A 15,745-nucleotide genomic window follows, 5' to 3' on the forward strand; every position below is an offset into this window, starting at 1 on the left:
AAGTTCGATTAATTAAGTGTGAAGTTATGGTGTGAAAACAAAGCAGACAATTTTTGTGCAAATATAGACCGATATTATTCTTATATATTTTTATTATATATTAACAAACAATAATTACAAGCATTTAAAACAGTGGATTTTAAGCGGGTTGAAGTACACTCCCCCCCCCCCCTTTTCAATTTTTTTTTTCTTTTTAAATATGGGGTCGAGTCACCTTTTTCCTATATTTGTGTTCTAATATGCACTACATGTTATCGATAATGTAACCCTTTTGTCTCTATAAGCTGTTTTTAAATATCTCGTTTTCGACCGATACATAAAAAGAGAGAAAGCTTGCAACTCTTTTCTCGTCGTCTGCCTCACCTCGCTTAAACTTCGCCTGATTATTTATCTAAAGCATAAGAAAACATGGAATATGTATATGTCAATAAATTTGTTACACATTCTTCTTTCTTTTCATATTTCCATTTAATTTTTATGTGCCCCCGATTTGTAAATATTTCGATTAAATCACCCACATCTAGGGTAAATTTTGTTGATGTGCACCAGCTGGGACGGAAGTGCAATAACGGTAACTCTAACTTTACAAATGTTCTGCATTTAAAAAAAATTCCAGGCTTTGTAATAACAATATTGTGAAATTTGGTTGTCTAGGTCGTATGTTAAATATTAATCTTTATCCACCAGAATCTGCTAGTTACAGTTATCTTGTTATACACAGAACTTACCGTTATATGTAAGATGAAGAGAAAATTCGGGATTTATTCCCTCTTTGATTTGATGTTCCGAATGACATTACACTTAATGATGACGCCCGAAAATACCGGGCACTTCCGTCCCAGCTGGTGCACATCATCAAAATTTACCCTAGATGCGGGTGATTTAATCGAAATATTTACAAATCGGGGGCACATAAAAATTAAATGGAAATATGAAAAGAAAGAAGAATGTGTAACAAATTTATTGACATATACATATTCCATGTTTTCTTATGCTTTTAAATTAGATAAATAATCAGGCGAAGTTTAAGCGAGGTGAGGCAGACGACGAGAAAAGAGTTGCAAGCCTTCTCTCTTTTTATGTATCAGTCGAAAACGAGATATTTAAAAACAGCTTATAGAGACAAAAGGGTTACATTATCGATAACATGTAGTGCATATTAGAACACAAATATAGGAAAAAGGTGACTCGACCCCATATTTAAAAAGAAAAAAAAATGGAAAAGGGGGGGTGTCCAGACCCCAAGTGCCTGTGAGTGGGTTAACCGTCGCCCGATCAACGTTTGCTAGGCCGCACCGTCGTTCGACGTTTACGAAATTCAAAGTCCTAAATGTCGACCGACCAACGACCGACTTTAAAAACTGTCTGCCGATTGTCGGATGATGATCGAAGACTGATCGACGGTCTATTTAACAATTGCTTCAAATGAAGGAATCGGCCAATGACGCAGAAAAAAAAAACTTGGCCCGACTGACACAAAATTGGTCGACCGACGAAAAAAGAGGTCAAAATCGGGCAAGACAGCGGCCGATGAACTGTCGACCGTCGCCCGAAGAATCCTATTTTTGCCTAAAAACCGTCGGCCGTCGATGGGTTTTGGAATTGTGACTGGGGTTTAAAAAACAAAACATAAAGAAAAATCACCGAAAAAACCGTAATTTAATCCTTCTGTAGAACGGCAGAAAAAAATGTCACTTACCTTAACGTTTGCATTATAGAATTAAAACCCAAGATTCTAGAGAAAATTTCAAACTAGCTAGCAAAGATTATGAAAAAAAAGTAATGGATTCATCAATAAAAGATAACAGACAAGACCTCTCTCATAAACCTAAAGAATTGCAAACAAACAACACAAAGGAATACTGGAAAATATTAAAGAACAAAAATAAAAATACCAAATGTACAGCTGATTTAAACGATCTGTATACCTTTTTCGAAAATATTAATGAAGTCGATTTAGAGGAAGCTGATTCAATCAACATCACTGAACAAAGTAATTTTAATGAAATACTTGATTGTCCAATTACGCAAGATGAACAACAAATCTCCCGGAAGCGCCGTATTCTTTATGAACCACCAGTACCACCGTTTCACTTTTCTTGTCTCTATACGAGAAATTGTTTAATCTCATTTTTGACTCTGGGATAGTACCGGAAGAATGGCTTATGGGCATTGTAGAACATTTTTATAACTAGAGTGTTCCAAGGAACGCATGTGCCGCCTGCTTTGTAGCTTCATTAAAGATGCAAATAAATCTAAGTGAAGTTAGGTATTTAATTACTACTAGCATGATAGTTCACGAATGCACAAAAAAGCATCCACACATAGTATAAGACTGCGATATAGTCTGAAAATCAAAGAAAATATGATTCCCAACCCTCAAATGATCAATTAAGTTGAAATTATTATAAATAATAGTTTATCATTTTATATGTGTTAATACCTGTTTCAAAATCTTTTCACCAATTCTACACGATCCATTGTGGGATACCGATCCCGATGTATTTTCATATTTAAATTTCAGTTTGTGTGGTAACTGGATATCATACAAAAGTACAGTATTATGAGCTCATAAACATGTATAAACGCTAATTATTTACACTTAACCTCTCAAAATTCAAAAGTCTTAGGTTAAATTAAGTTGCCCAGGGTATTTTTTGCAAAGTAGGTCAAAGGTCAAGTGAATTGTAAAGGAAAGAATTTTTGTTACAGAAATAATATATGCATCCAAATATTATAAAATTCTGTAGTTTAATGACAAATACTGATCCAGCATTCTTAAGAAAATTGTGTATACTTATTACCAAAATTTTTGACATTGGCTGTCCTCCTGTAATCTCTGCTCGTCCATAATTATTGTAAGTATGTATATAGGTACCTCTTGTACCATTCATATGTGTTTTTGAGAAAGAATAAATGTTTGAAATGAATGAATGGTTCATATGTCAACGGACAGACATACGGAGCAAGCGTAGGTAGCAAGGCATGGTAAGACAGCCCAAAAAATCCGGGACCAGGCTACTCTTTGAGCATTAAATACCCTGTTTTCCGGGGAAAAGGCATGAAATATATGGAGATAAAGAACAGTATTCAAGCTCAAAAGTCCATTAAACAATACAAAATAGGAGCAGAGCAAACACGGACCTCCAAAACATCAGAGGTGGGATCAGGTGCCATGGAGGAGTGAGCATCCCCTGCCGACCGGCCACACCCACCTTGTGCTCCTTGTCATGATCGGGAAATAACGGAAAAATCAGTTTACAATTCAGTGTGTAAATAATGGCCTAACAATTAGCATGAAAAACGTCAGTCAGCATTTTACTCAAAGATAAATTGTATTTGCTGACAACGTCATTCTATCGACCATAGAACTTACGAAATGATGATTTTAAACGAGACTGCTGATATTCTTGTTTCATCAACTTGTTTGTCAATAATTTACTTCGTATTAGAGCATGCTCTTGCATATCAAATCAACTGAGAGATGTCTCGTATGCAGGTGATGAAGGTATATTGCTGCTTAAGAAAGGGAAGTTGACGATTGAAAAGTTAAAGTCATCACGTTTATCAAAATGCTTGGTTGTTAGGTTACCTTTAACGTCTTTTTCAAGTAAAATATCCAAATATGAAACAGATGTTTCAGACTCTGTGGTATATTTTATCTCAAACTCACCGGGATATATCGTATCGACATAGGAATGGAAATAACCATTGTTAATTGACAATATGTCGTCGATATATCTAAATGTCGAATTGAAGGTCACAGCAAGTGTTTTCTTCTTTTCAAGTATAAGATTTTGGACAAATTCTGCTTCATATGAATACATATACGGTCAGCTAATAACAGGGCGCAATTGGTACCCATGGGAATTCCAATAGATTGTTGGAAGACCTGGTCTCTAAAAACCACATAGATATTGTCAATCAGAAACTCAAGTATCTTTTTTTTTAATGTCAACTTCAGAGTACTTGTGTGTACAATCAGAATGTTTTTACCAAAATAATTTTGCAAATGACCAATGACAAGGTAAGTAAATTTACGAGTTCCGTTTTTGTTAAAAAAGCAGCTGTCAATGATATCAAAAAGCTTATACTTTAATTTATCGAGGGTAATGTTGTGTATTAAGTTGAAAAGTCGTAAGTTTTTAAGCTGTTGATTTTGGTAAATTCTTGTAATTTCAAATTTTCTAATAGTTCCTCGGAATTTTTAAGTATCCACATCTGATTTTCACCACTTCTCGAATATATTGTTGCACAGTACTCTTGAAGTTTCTCCTTCACTACTGTTAATATCTTAGTGAGGAGTAAAGAAAGAGGCTTGGTTGAACATTTACTGGAACCCGCTATGTATCTTTGTTTTTAAGGATTTTTATGAAGTTTTGGAATCCAGTAAAGATATGGAAATTCAAATTCATTTTGGTTGTTTGGAATATTAAAAATATTCAAAACTGACATATGATATTGAAGAATTTCTTCCTTAGAAAGGGAACTATGAGTATAAGTTGGATTACCACTTGTAGAATTAAATCCAAGTTTCTCTAAAATACATTTAATATAATAAGCCTTACAAACAAAGATAATGTTGTTACCTGCTTTGTCAGCAGGGACCAGTACGTACTGATCATGTAATTTATCTAATTCTTTTTTCACTTATTGATTATTGAATACAGAAGGATAGATGGTTCTCATATTGCCCCTCAATCATTTAATGCGAGATTTTAACATACATCTAATGCATTTAATCCATTCTGACAAAGTGTCAAGGTATTCTTTTTCATGTCTTGCCCATGGCCTGGCGTAATCATATACAGAATCCATAATATTTATGAAATTCCAACGCCAGTTAATGATCGGGGTTTCGTATATTTAGGACCTTTTAACATTAATGATCTAATGTCTTCATTATTAACTATATTTACGTCACCAGTAATGACGTGTCCAGCAGGACTATAGTTATAGGGTGAAGAAGAACATAAACACGATGGAGGATTATGTTTCAGATATTGGATATCAAGGCCCTGTAAAGTTTTCTTGCAATTAAAATGTTTGGAAGCAATATACGATGTATATTTGTAGGAAATACAAGGTGTAGTCTTTAACTAGAAATATAGTGGAATACAAGACTGGACCTTTATGTGATTAAGAATATTATTTATATTAACCGCGTCAATACCTTTGTTGGCATATTGAAGTTTAAGGCAAAAAAACGGATTGGTTTAGCTGCATTTTCTTCAGTAAAACGTGGGGGTTTAAAAAGCCTATTATTTGCAATATCCATAATCACAAATCCGAGCCTATATTCTGGTGTCGAGAAATCAAAAAATGGACTTTCCTTGACCTTTTCAAGAAAACTGTTTAAAAGTTTCAAAGGGACATAGTAAAGTTTGCTGCGAATATGATGTAGACTTAACTGTTGATTTACCTAAGGTAGTAATGAATCAAAAGAGGCATCGTGTATTAAAGGTTTATTGTAAGACCGATGTCCATGAATACGCTTACGTCTCTGTGTATGGTTAAAAAGCCCAATCACATTTACATTGTTACACTGTGGACTGGAAAGATTACCAACACTATCGACATTGTCGACACTGTCCTTAGTTTTCTAATCCAAAATTCTCCACGTTGTCTACGGAATGGTGCACTCAGTGATGAACTGTTTGTGTGGTGGTAAATCTTTTCTAGAATTCTACCTTTCATTGACAAAATAGAATGATCAGGTAAAATAAAATGCTTGTATAAAAGCTGCTGACCCCATTATTTATATGAAATCTATGACCTGATATTCTTTTATGAAGTGATCCCTTGGTTTCACCAACATAAACAAGTCCACAAAGATTACATTCTATTCCGTAGAGAACATTAGGAGATTTGCAGTTTAGATTTTCCCAAGTTTTGGTATAGAAGCTCTGTCCAGTAAGATTACTGGTGAAAGAAGTGTTAGTTATCAAAATGCCACAGGTTTTACAGTTTTTCGCAGAACATTTTGAAATAGAAGACATGAGATCGGAAAAGGAATCTTCAAATATATATGTAATTGAAACTTTACATTCTTTTATTTTTTGTGTGAACTATTGGTTTTATACCAAAACTGGGAATCTGAAGATTGCGCATATATATATTTTGACTACTGGAATCACTTTTTTTTACTCTTATCTTTCGGTCTTTTCTTTTATTACCTTTGGGTTCTAGTTCTTAGCTCTTCGTGACTATTTTGGATTAATCTTTTTTTTTTCTTTTCTTTTCTTTTCTTTTATAAGTGCGTTGGTCTATTTTGATTACATTCTAGAAATTATATTAGATATCTATACGATCACGGTGTCCTAATAAACTTTTGAAAAAGATACAAACATCTTTGTTATTAGTTCCCATGTGAACTTTACTGTGAAGTTTTTTTCAAGCACATCATTCATTCTTGTAAAAGTCTAGAATTTGTTAAACTCTCAGAAACTGTGGCCGATAACAGTATCAGTGGTAAGTTGTGGTGGCTTTGTTGGTCATTGTAATTAAGCGACAGTCAACAGATCGTTATTTACAGTAGCTATGCTGAGAAGAGCAAAAATCTGACAAATGCTGAGATCAGTTTCTAGGTCTTGTGAAGGAGGCTCTATGGTAAATACGAACAAAAATTAAAAGCAAACCCATGCCAATATTTTCATATAAATTGTGTTTCTATTAAAGTAAATCAAATTACAAAAACAGTCAATCTTTTTTTACATGTATGGTGGAATGCTGACTGGAGTTTTGTTATGCCATTTTTACACATAAAGCAGGGGATGCTTACTTCGCCTAATCCTAACTCTAATATTTTAGAGATCCTCGTATCTAGACGGAATGATAATAACTTGAATTTCTTGTTTAGATGTTTATCTAGATTTATATAAACTTGCCTTCTTTGTCCTGTATCACGTTCTTCGAAGATTTTACAGATTAACTCATATGAGAATATTCATGCAGCTAATCAACTGAAAAATCAGACCGGAATGATCCATAACAATAAAACCCCCTTTTTTGTTGATCGTTGCATTTAATAAAATATAGTTATTTTTAAATGGGATTTAAGCACATTGATCTTGGTTAAAAATCAATGGAGAACCAGCATACATGATTTAAATGTTAGTTTCAACCACAAGGCAGTGTATTGATTTGAGAGACCTACTTCCTGGTTTTTCAATACGATTCCAAAACATATTCGTGTAAATTCGGCATTTCCTTCATTCTGTAAATGGTAAGATTTATTCTATTTCAGAGTTAAGAATTGTATTAATTTGAAAATACCGAAAGCCTTAAATTTATTACTTGAACATTTCTTGGGAAAAAAAAGCAGGTATGTTTTAAATTTATTTTTCAATTCATTTATTTTGTTGCCTCAGTGCTCACAATATCTGTTTAGATTTTTTTTTCATTGGCGGATTTTATTATATTCAGTGAGTTTATCTGGCATAACATTACCTTAAAAAGTCAGCAATAATCGTTAGTATTATATCAATAATAAGAATGAAAAAAAAAAAAAGTAAGGTCGATTAAGCTCTTAAAAATTGCTTCAAACACAACAATAGCGATACAATTTTTGCGTTTTGATTCAGGTTCTATTAAAGTGCATCATTTTATTCAAAGTAAACCTGGTTAAATTCACCATGACTGAAAATATAACCATGACATGTTGCATAATATAGAGACTTTTGAGTCATACTTGTATACATGCAGCGCTTTATTGAATCTCATTTAAAAGAAACACCGTCTTTTTAAAAGTAATTTATTTGAATCCATTACAAGTCTAACGTTAAGAAAAAATTCATCCTGGGTACTTATATAAATCTGTATGGTACTATAGTTATAGATTTATTTTTGTTAGTCAACAAATTCGATAAATTATATTTGATATTATTTCTATGTTTCAATCATTTTTGTCAGGTTTTCGGCTAATAAGTTTGTATTGTTTACTAAACCTTTTTGCAAATCTGACATTTCAATTTATATCGCTGAAGTCTAAATTATTGAAATTTGGTTTCATATACTTACTTAAGGACAGATGATACAAACAGAAAAAAATTGGATGCCTAGATTGGTACATATCTTTGGATCTATGTTGATTCTAAATGTTGAAAATAACAAGTTTCTAAAGTATTGATAATTTTTCAACTTTCTATGATGATTAAAATTCAACCTATTTGCAATCACCCTTATAAATCTATTTAAAAAAAATATCTCTTTATATGACATAACTGTGAAATGTAGAATACTCGGAAAAACTAATTCATGTTTTTATATAAACATGTTCAAAAACTGTTATTTTCATTGTTTTTTTTTTTTTTTTTTTTTTTTTTTTTTTTTTTTTTTTTTTGTTTGTTTTTGTTTGTTTGTTTTGTTTTGTTTTTATTTAAAAAAAGGGTTTTGTATCATCTGTCCTTAAGCCACGTCATTTTAATTACGAATGCGTAATTTGTCTGGTACATGTAAGCTGAATTTTGCATTATTCCATTTTGTTTATTAATTTAAAAGCAAACACTCTGTCATACTCGAAACAAAATAGCATTCTCCGAACTTTGATTTGAATTTCCATTTAATAATGCGTGTATAGCATTTTACAGAAATAAAGAATTCTGAAAAGTTAATATTAAAATACAATTAGTTTGATCGATTATGTGGTTCTAAATTTCTTTATTATTATTATTATTATTATTATTATTATTATAATTATTATTATTTCTGATGACAGCATTATTTTAGCTGGAGAGAAAAAAAGCTTAAGTTTTTGTCCTGGTTACATATTTTACTTCGAGTGTTAAAAATCTTAAATGGTAATCGGTTTAATATTTTTTTTTCAATATAGAAGATATTTTGTTAAATCTAATTATATATGATAAAATAATTTTGTTTTTTCAGAGAGTATTTAGAATGAACATTGTGTTTATGACTTTATCTGCAATACTTCTAAATATTGCAGGTACGTACTAAAATTGCATATTTGCAATAATTTAGTGTGTCCCAATAGATTCTCAAACTCACGTTAACAACTGATTTTTCAGATTCAACCTTTTACTGCAATACCTCTCCTGGTAAGTGATTATTACAAATGTACCATGAAATAAAACCAAATTAATCTAAGTCATGTATCAAATTTATGAAAGCTTTACACCAATAGTAGATCGGAATCTTCAGTGATGGATATGTTTACTTATGCCATCCGATATAAACCTGCCTTTCTCACTACATTCGACTAGAATTTCATTAGATAAAATGATGATGATGATGATGATGATGATGAAGATGATGATAAATGACAATTTAAAAAAAAACTGAGGTTAAATAAATGATCTTTGAATTTATAATAGATAAATAATAACTTTTTCTCAATTCCGCGAATTAGAGACCATTTTTGCTGGATGACTTATACAAAATGTTTTAATCCTTTGGTAAGTGATTCACTATTAAAACCACGAAATAAAAAAAAAATGAAATATAAGTGATAATGTATTTATAAGAAATTTTTCAATATAAAAATTTTGATAAATGTTGTACTTTTTTCCCGAAAAAGTTAGTTTTTCCTTGTATGGACCGTTCATTTACTTAGAATATTAAACATTTTTTTCACAAAATTTAGTATTCTGGCATTTTTCAATATAAATTTTGATAAGAACAGCTTTTTTTTTTTTTTTTTTTTTTCATCCGTAAGCAATACAAGAAAACTTTTTGGAAGTCAAATTTTATTTGAACTAAACTTTTTATGTACTGATTCATTAAATTGAAAGTGAAAAATGATTAATGTTAAAGGAAACTCTGCTGTATATCTGTAGATCCCTGTTCATCTTCAACATCATTATTTGAGCCCTTCGCCAGAACAAGGAATTGTCCATATGAAACTAAATACTCTCCCTGTGACAGATACATTACACCAGGATGGTACAAATCAGATGATCCAATACTGGATCAATGCCCTACACTGAACACCTGCGGGGCAATTTATCCTGTCTGGATGAATGGTACTTATTATATAACATATTTACGACAAAATTGTACGTTTAATTTTTAACGAAATAACATTTGCATATAAAATATGGCTTCTTACTCCGTATAGATTCTTTACCTAATATTGGGGATCTTGTAATTACAAAGAAACTATGCAAAACAGGATTTTCTGACTGCTGCAGCAAAGAATATGATATCCAAATAAAAAACTGTGGATCGTTTTACGTTTATTGTATTCCTGCTTTAGACGCCTGTCCAGAAAGAATTTGTTTTGGTAGGAATTTAAAATTATTATGTATCGAATTTTGTTTAAAATCCTTATAAGTTCGTTTTAAATGCTCGCCGACAAAATTAATATATTCATTTTTTTCTTAATGAGTGAATAAGTTACCTAGTATCCTACCTGTTTATTTTCGACAGGAACAAATGGATCATGCGAATACCCAGTTACCGCTACGCCTCAGAGTGATGAAAAACAGTCAAAGGAATACAAACGTGTGTGTCATCTCTTGTTTGCATATATATATATATATATATATATATATATATATATATATATATATATATATATATATATATATATATATATATATATATATGAAAAGAAACAGACTATTCTTTATTATTTGCATTTTTAACAGACAAATACGTAAATTTACTTCGATTCCCTTTACGTGTTATAATTGATACATTGTACTTATATTCAATTTGTTTAACTTTATTTAAAAAGGTGCATTAACCTTAAATTCTTTTATGATGTCTTCCACATACATTTCAGAACTAGAAGCAAAATATATCGGTGCAATATCAGCAGTGATTGTCCTTGTTTGTCTTTTGTCCCTAGTTTCCGTATCCATCTTTTACTACATAATGAAGTAAATTTTAATGTTACTATCAAATCTTAAAGTAAAATATTGATTTTCAAAAATTAGTTATCTTAAGTTTGAAAATTACTCATACCCTTTGTTAAATATATTTATATATACGTCTGAAATCTTATCCTTTTCAGAAAAAGGAAGAGAGAATGTGAAGTCAAAGAAAGTGTTCATGAGCCATGCAAAAAACATGATGACAACATTGCGGGATTTACTACTGATGCACCAAACAGGAATTGTAAAAATGTCCCAGACGTCAATTTTCAAATAATTCATGTTTCAAGTCAATAAATAAGGAACCCGATATAAACTTAAGTCGTTAGTCAATAAATTCCAACTATCGATTCATTCTGTGCATTGTGTATTTTTGAAATACATGTAGTAGAAAATAAGATAAATGATAATATTTCCTGTTTCTCTCTGTTGTATGAAGCTTCTATATTATCAGTGGAAGTTTCTATTCCACTGATAATATTTGCTTGCAGACAATGTAAATTATGGTAAGCTTTTAAATTCTGACGCTTAAAACATAATTAAGATTCAGCACTAAACTCAATTCAGATACTAAAATACTAGTAGTTTTATTAAATACAATATTTTATGAGAATGAAACACTTTCTGAATATTTTTATTTTAATTTTAATGTCTTATTTTATTTTCAATAATAAGAAAAGACCTGTAGTATCCATAGCTGGAGTAAAAGTAGATTTCTTGGATAATTGTATTTAAGGGCTTCATCTGCAGTGTAGGTTTGTTTCTTTTGGACGTATACGGTTAATGTTAAATTAGGTTAGGGAAGTAAGCTTTGGTCAGATTTTTTAAGTACATGCAATTTCCATGTGCATTGTGCACCATATTTGAAGCCAAATACTAGATATATATTGCTAAAATGTGTCTTTGTAAAATGGGAAATGTACTTAATGCATTCATTACGCAAGAGAGACAAAAACATTAATCTACAATGCAAACTAAATATGTATAAACACTGTGGGACGTGGAGACCAGTCCTTCGGATGAGACCGTATAAACAGAGGTCCCGTGTCGCAGTAGGAGCTGGCACGAAAAAGATCCCTCACTGCTCAATGGCCCTAAGTGCCGAGTATAGGTCAAAATTTGCAGCTCTCCACCGGCAAGTGGTTGCGTCTCCATATGAGTGAAAAATTCTCCAGAGGGACGTTAAACAACAAACCAACAAAATCATATGTATAAAACAAATTAGTTAGAAGTCCCCGTCTTTCACTACAAGTTGATTCTGTATTCACCACTAACATAAATCATGATACAGTTAAATATACAATTTATTGTTCATGTTCTGAAGGAAATAACGCATCAAAATTGATTGAAACATACAATTGTTATTTCAAAGATGTGAAGACATTTTCTTTATAATATCTATTCTTTTAAAAACAAGCAAGAATATACGTCGGTAATTTTATATTTTATAAATGGTTCAATTGATTGATTAATTAAATGATTGACTGTATGTTGTTTAATGTTCCATTTAAGAATTTTCACTCAGAGAAGTCACGATACACCGATGAAGGGCCTCAAATGTAGATCTCTAGTTGGCACTCAGGACCATCGAGCAGTTAAGGATCTTTATCGTGCCAACGCCTATCGTGACACGGGCCCTCGGTGTTTAAGATCTCGTCCGAGAGACAATTGACTTTCACTTTTTGTTCCGGGCAAATGACAAAGGAATAGTCACTACCTTTGTTTACGTCTAATGTCTGACGCACGAAAGGGCATCGAACTCGAGGCTCCTTAATACAATGCGACCTCGCTAACAGTAGGCTATCGTGATATCCTGGTATAAATGATTCAAAAATAAAAACAACGATATAACAGTAATGATAAGTAACATCAGGTAAGATGTTAAAAACTTTTTGTGATTAATTCTTTGTCCATTTAATCTTTTTTTTTTTTTTTTTTTTTTTTTTTTTTTTTTTTTTTTTGAAGTTTGATAAGAAACTCGTCAAGACTCAGTATTATTTGCTTTATGCACTGTTAAAATTATTTGAACATTTGTATTGAAATGCTAGAATGGATTCAATTACGATACGTACTCTTTAACTTCATTAATTTCCTCGGACGTTTAACCTTCTTTTTAGAAGCCAAAATATATTTTTGTTTCTATACCATCCTCAAATAACTTGAAAATAAACCTGCTGAAGTGACCATCCGAATAAATTTACTTACACATATAAATTTGATACTTATCTGCAGATGATTTTTATAACAAACAAATCTTGATTTCGATACATGCATGTGTTGTTAGCGTGATTTAACTTTATAACTTTATAAATAAACGTCCTCAGCTTGTGCTTTTCATTTAAAAGCTTTTATTTAAAAAATAGGCCTGTTTCATTGCTAATAGTTTTATTGTACAGTGTTAAAAGTATATTTTTAGCTTTCGTAGTAAGGAAGTTTAAATATTTATGGATTTTACAATCACTCTTTTGCGTAGATGTAAATTGGACCTTTAAACGTACAAGCCTGATATATTGCTTTGTTTATGGATAATAGCAAAAGTTAGATTTCAATTGATTTAAAAACAGATACCAGTCTACACTACAAAGTCAACATTCAGATTTAAAAATCCTTTCAAATCTAAGTGTTTTGGTATTTCGAGTAGATTTAAGACCTTATTTGAAATTTTACGCGGCGCTGTATTGTTTCAGATTGCATTTAATTACATTCACATAGAGAAGATGGAATATGAAGTTAACAAACAGTAATCAAGCTCAAGAATCCATTGAAACAATACTCATTGGGAGCAGAGAAAAAACATTACAGGTGGGACCAGGTGCCATGGAGAAGTAAGCATCCCCTGTCGACCATGGAGAAGTAGGCATCCCCTGTCGACCGACCACACCGGCCGTGTGCTCATTGTCATTATAGGGCAAACGATAAAATCCGTAAACAATATTAGTTCAGTGTTGCATAGTTAAGGCGTTTGCTCTAGAGTCGCGGAGTTAGGAGGATGAATTGTGCGGAGATAACGAACAGTATTCAAGCTCAAAAGTTCATTAAATAATGCAAATTTTGGAGCAGAGCAAACACGGATCTCTAAAACATTAGAGGTGCGATCAGGTTCCATAGAGGAGTGAGCATCCCCTGCTGACCGGTCACACCCGCCGTGTGATCCTTGTTATGATAGGGAAATAAGGGAAAAATCCGTCGAAAATCAGTCTGTAAATAATGGCCTAACATCTAGTATGAAAAACGTCAGTCAGCATTTGATTTAATGAGAAATTGTATTTGCTAACAATGTCATTGTATCGACCATAGAACTAACGAAATGACGAGACTACTGATATTCTTGTTTTATCAACTTGTTTGTCAATAACTTGCCTCGTTTTAGAAATTGTTCATACGTATAGCATGCTCTAGCGTATCGAATCAACTGAAAGATATAATCCCCGTATGCAGGTGATAAGGATATATTGCTGCATAAGTAAGGGAAGTTGACGACGGAGAAGTTAAAGTCATCAAGTTTATCATAAAGCTTGGTTGTTAGATTATCATTAACGTCTGTTTCGAGTTAAATATCCAAATATGAAACAGATGTGTCAGACTCTGTGGTATCTTTTATACCAAGCTCACTGGGATATACTGTATAGATATAAGAATGAAAATAACCACTGGTAATTGACAATACGTCGTCGGTATATCAAAATGTCGAGTTTAAGGCCAAAGCAAGTGGTTTCTTCTTTTCACGTATAAGGTTTTGAAAACATTCTGCTTCATATGAACGCAGCTTTGTTAAGGAGGCTGGGGGGTCAACAAATTAACCACAAATTAACCACCAGATTTAATTTAATTTTTTAGATATGATATCTTAAGCTGTCAACTATCATTTGGCAAAGAAAAATTTCAAAAATTTTAGTTTTAAAATTTGATCATTTTCTATATCTTCATATGGAGCTCTTCTTCTAAAGGAGATCAATATAGTCTAAAAATGGCCACAACCCCCCAGCCTCTTTAAGGCTGTCCGAAGGCTTAATATGCATTAAAATATACCTTTTATTTTGAGCTAAATTTTTATTTCAATTTGTAATCTATGTATGAATTTGCAGTCAACTTGTGATGAGAGTGTAATCAAGTATTGAAATGATGCATTTTTGTGATGTCACATGACTTTGTTGATCACGTGACGGAGATTTATAAATTCCTAAAGTTGCACAAAAATCGAATCAGCACAAGTGCAAAACAACATTATTGAGAGATAATTGTCACATAGGTCAATTCATCGACATCTTTGGTTCATATAAAGTGTCAGCAGGGACCAGTATATACTGATCGTGTAATCTATTTATTTCTTTTTTTTTTACTTCTGAATTATTGAACACAGAAGGATAGTTGGTTTTCATTATGCCCCTCAATCTCTTTATGCGAGATTTTAACATACATCCTATACATTTAATTTATTCTGACAACGTGTCAAGGTCTTCTTTTTTCATCTCTGACCAATCTTCTGGCGTAATCTTCCAGAGTTGATCCTTACGTCGCGGGTCACATGGAAACTGATCCTTCGCTTGAGACCATATAAACCGAGGTTCCGTGCCGCAAAAGGTGCTGTCATGAAAACGATTACTTACTTCTCAATAATCCTGAGTATATGTCTAAATTTGAAGACGTCCACCGGCAAGTGGTTGCATCTCCATATGAATGAAGAATTCTTGAAAGGGACGTTAAACAACAAACAAACACACAATTTAATGGTCTGCTATTAGTATGAAAAAGGTAAGTTAACATTCGATTTTATGATAGATTGTATTTGCTGATAAGGTCATTGTTTCGACCATACATCTTGCGAATTGTTGACTTTAAACAAAATTGTTGATATCCTTTTTTTATCATCTTGTTTGTAAATAGCTTTCCTTGCTTTAGAAATTGGTCGT

The 15,745-nt window shown here is 32.1% G+C and overlaps 1 protein-coding gene across 1 annotated transcript; it reads left to right on the top strand.

The window, feature by feature from the left end:
- The first annotated feature begins 8,888 nt into the window (after positions 1 to 8,888).
- Positions 8,889 to 11,320, top strand: LOC133180825 (oncoprotein-induced transcript 3 protein-like). Its single transcript, XM_061315283.1, has 7 exons — positions 8,889 to 8,944; positions 9,027 to 9,056; positions 9,795 to 9,980; positions 10,076 to 10,240; positions 10,387 to 10,461; positions 10,745 to 10,841; positions 10,976 to 11,320. Exons 1-7 carry the CDS (start codon positions 8,896 to 8,898, stop codon positions 11,130 to 11,132), a joined length of 759 nt encoding a protein of 252 aa, XP_061171267.1. The 5' UTR covers positions 8,889 to 8,895; the 3' UTR covers positions 11,133 to 11,320.
- Positions 11,321 to 15,745: the final 4,425 nt, after the last annotated feature.

This window comes from Saccostrea echinata, unplaced genomic scaffold (genome assembly GCF_033153115.1).
Source record: "Saccostrea echinata isolate AGI-Se365-2 ecotype Australia unplaced genomic scaffold, CSIRO_AGI_Sech_v1 ptg000007l, whole genome shotgun sequence".
NCBI classification, from domain to species: domain Eukaryota; kingdom Metazoa; phylum Mollusca; class Bivalvia; order Ostreida; family Ostreidae; genus Saccostrea; species Saccostrea echinata.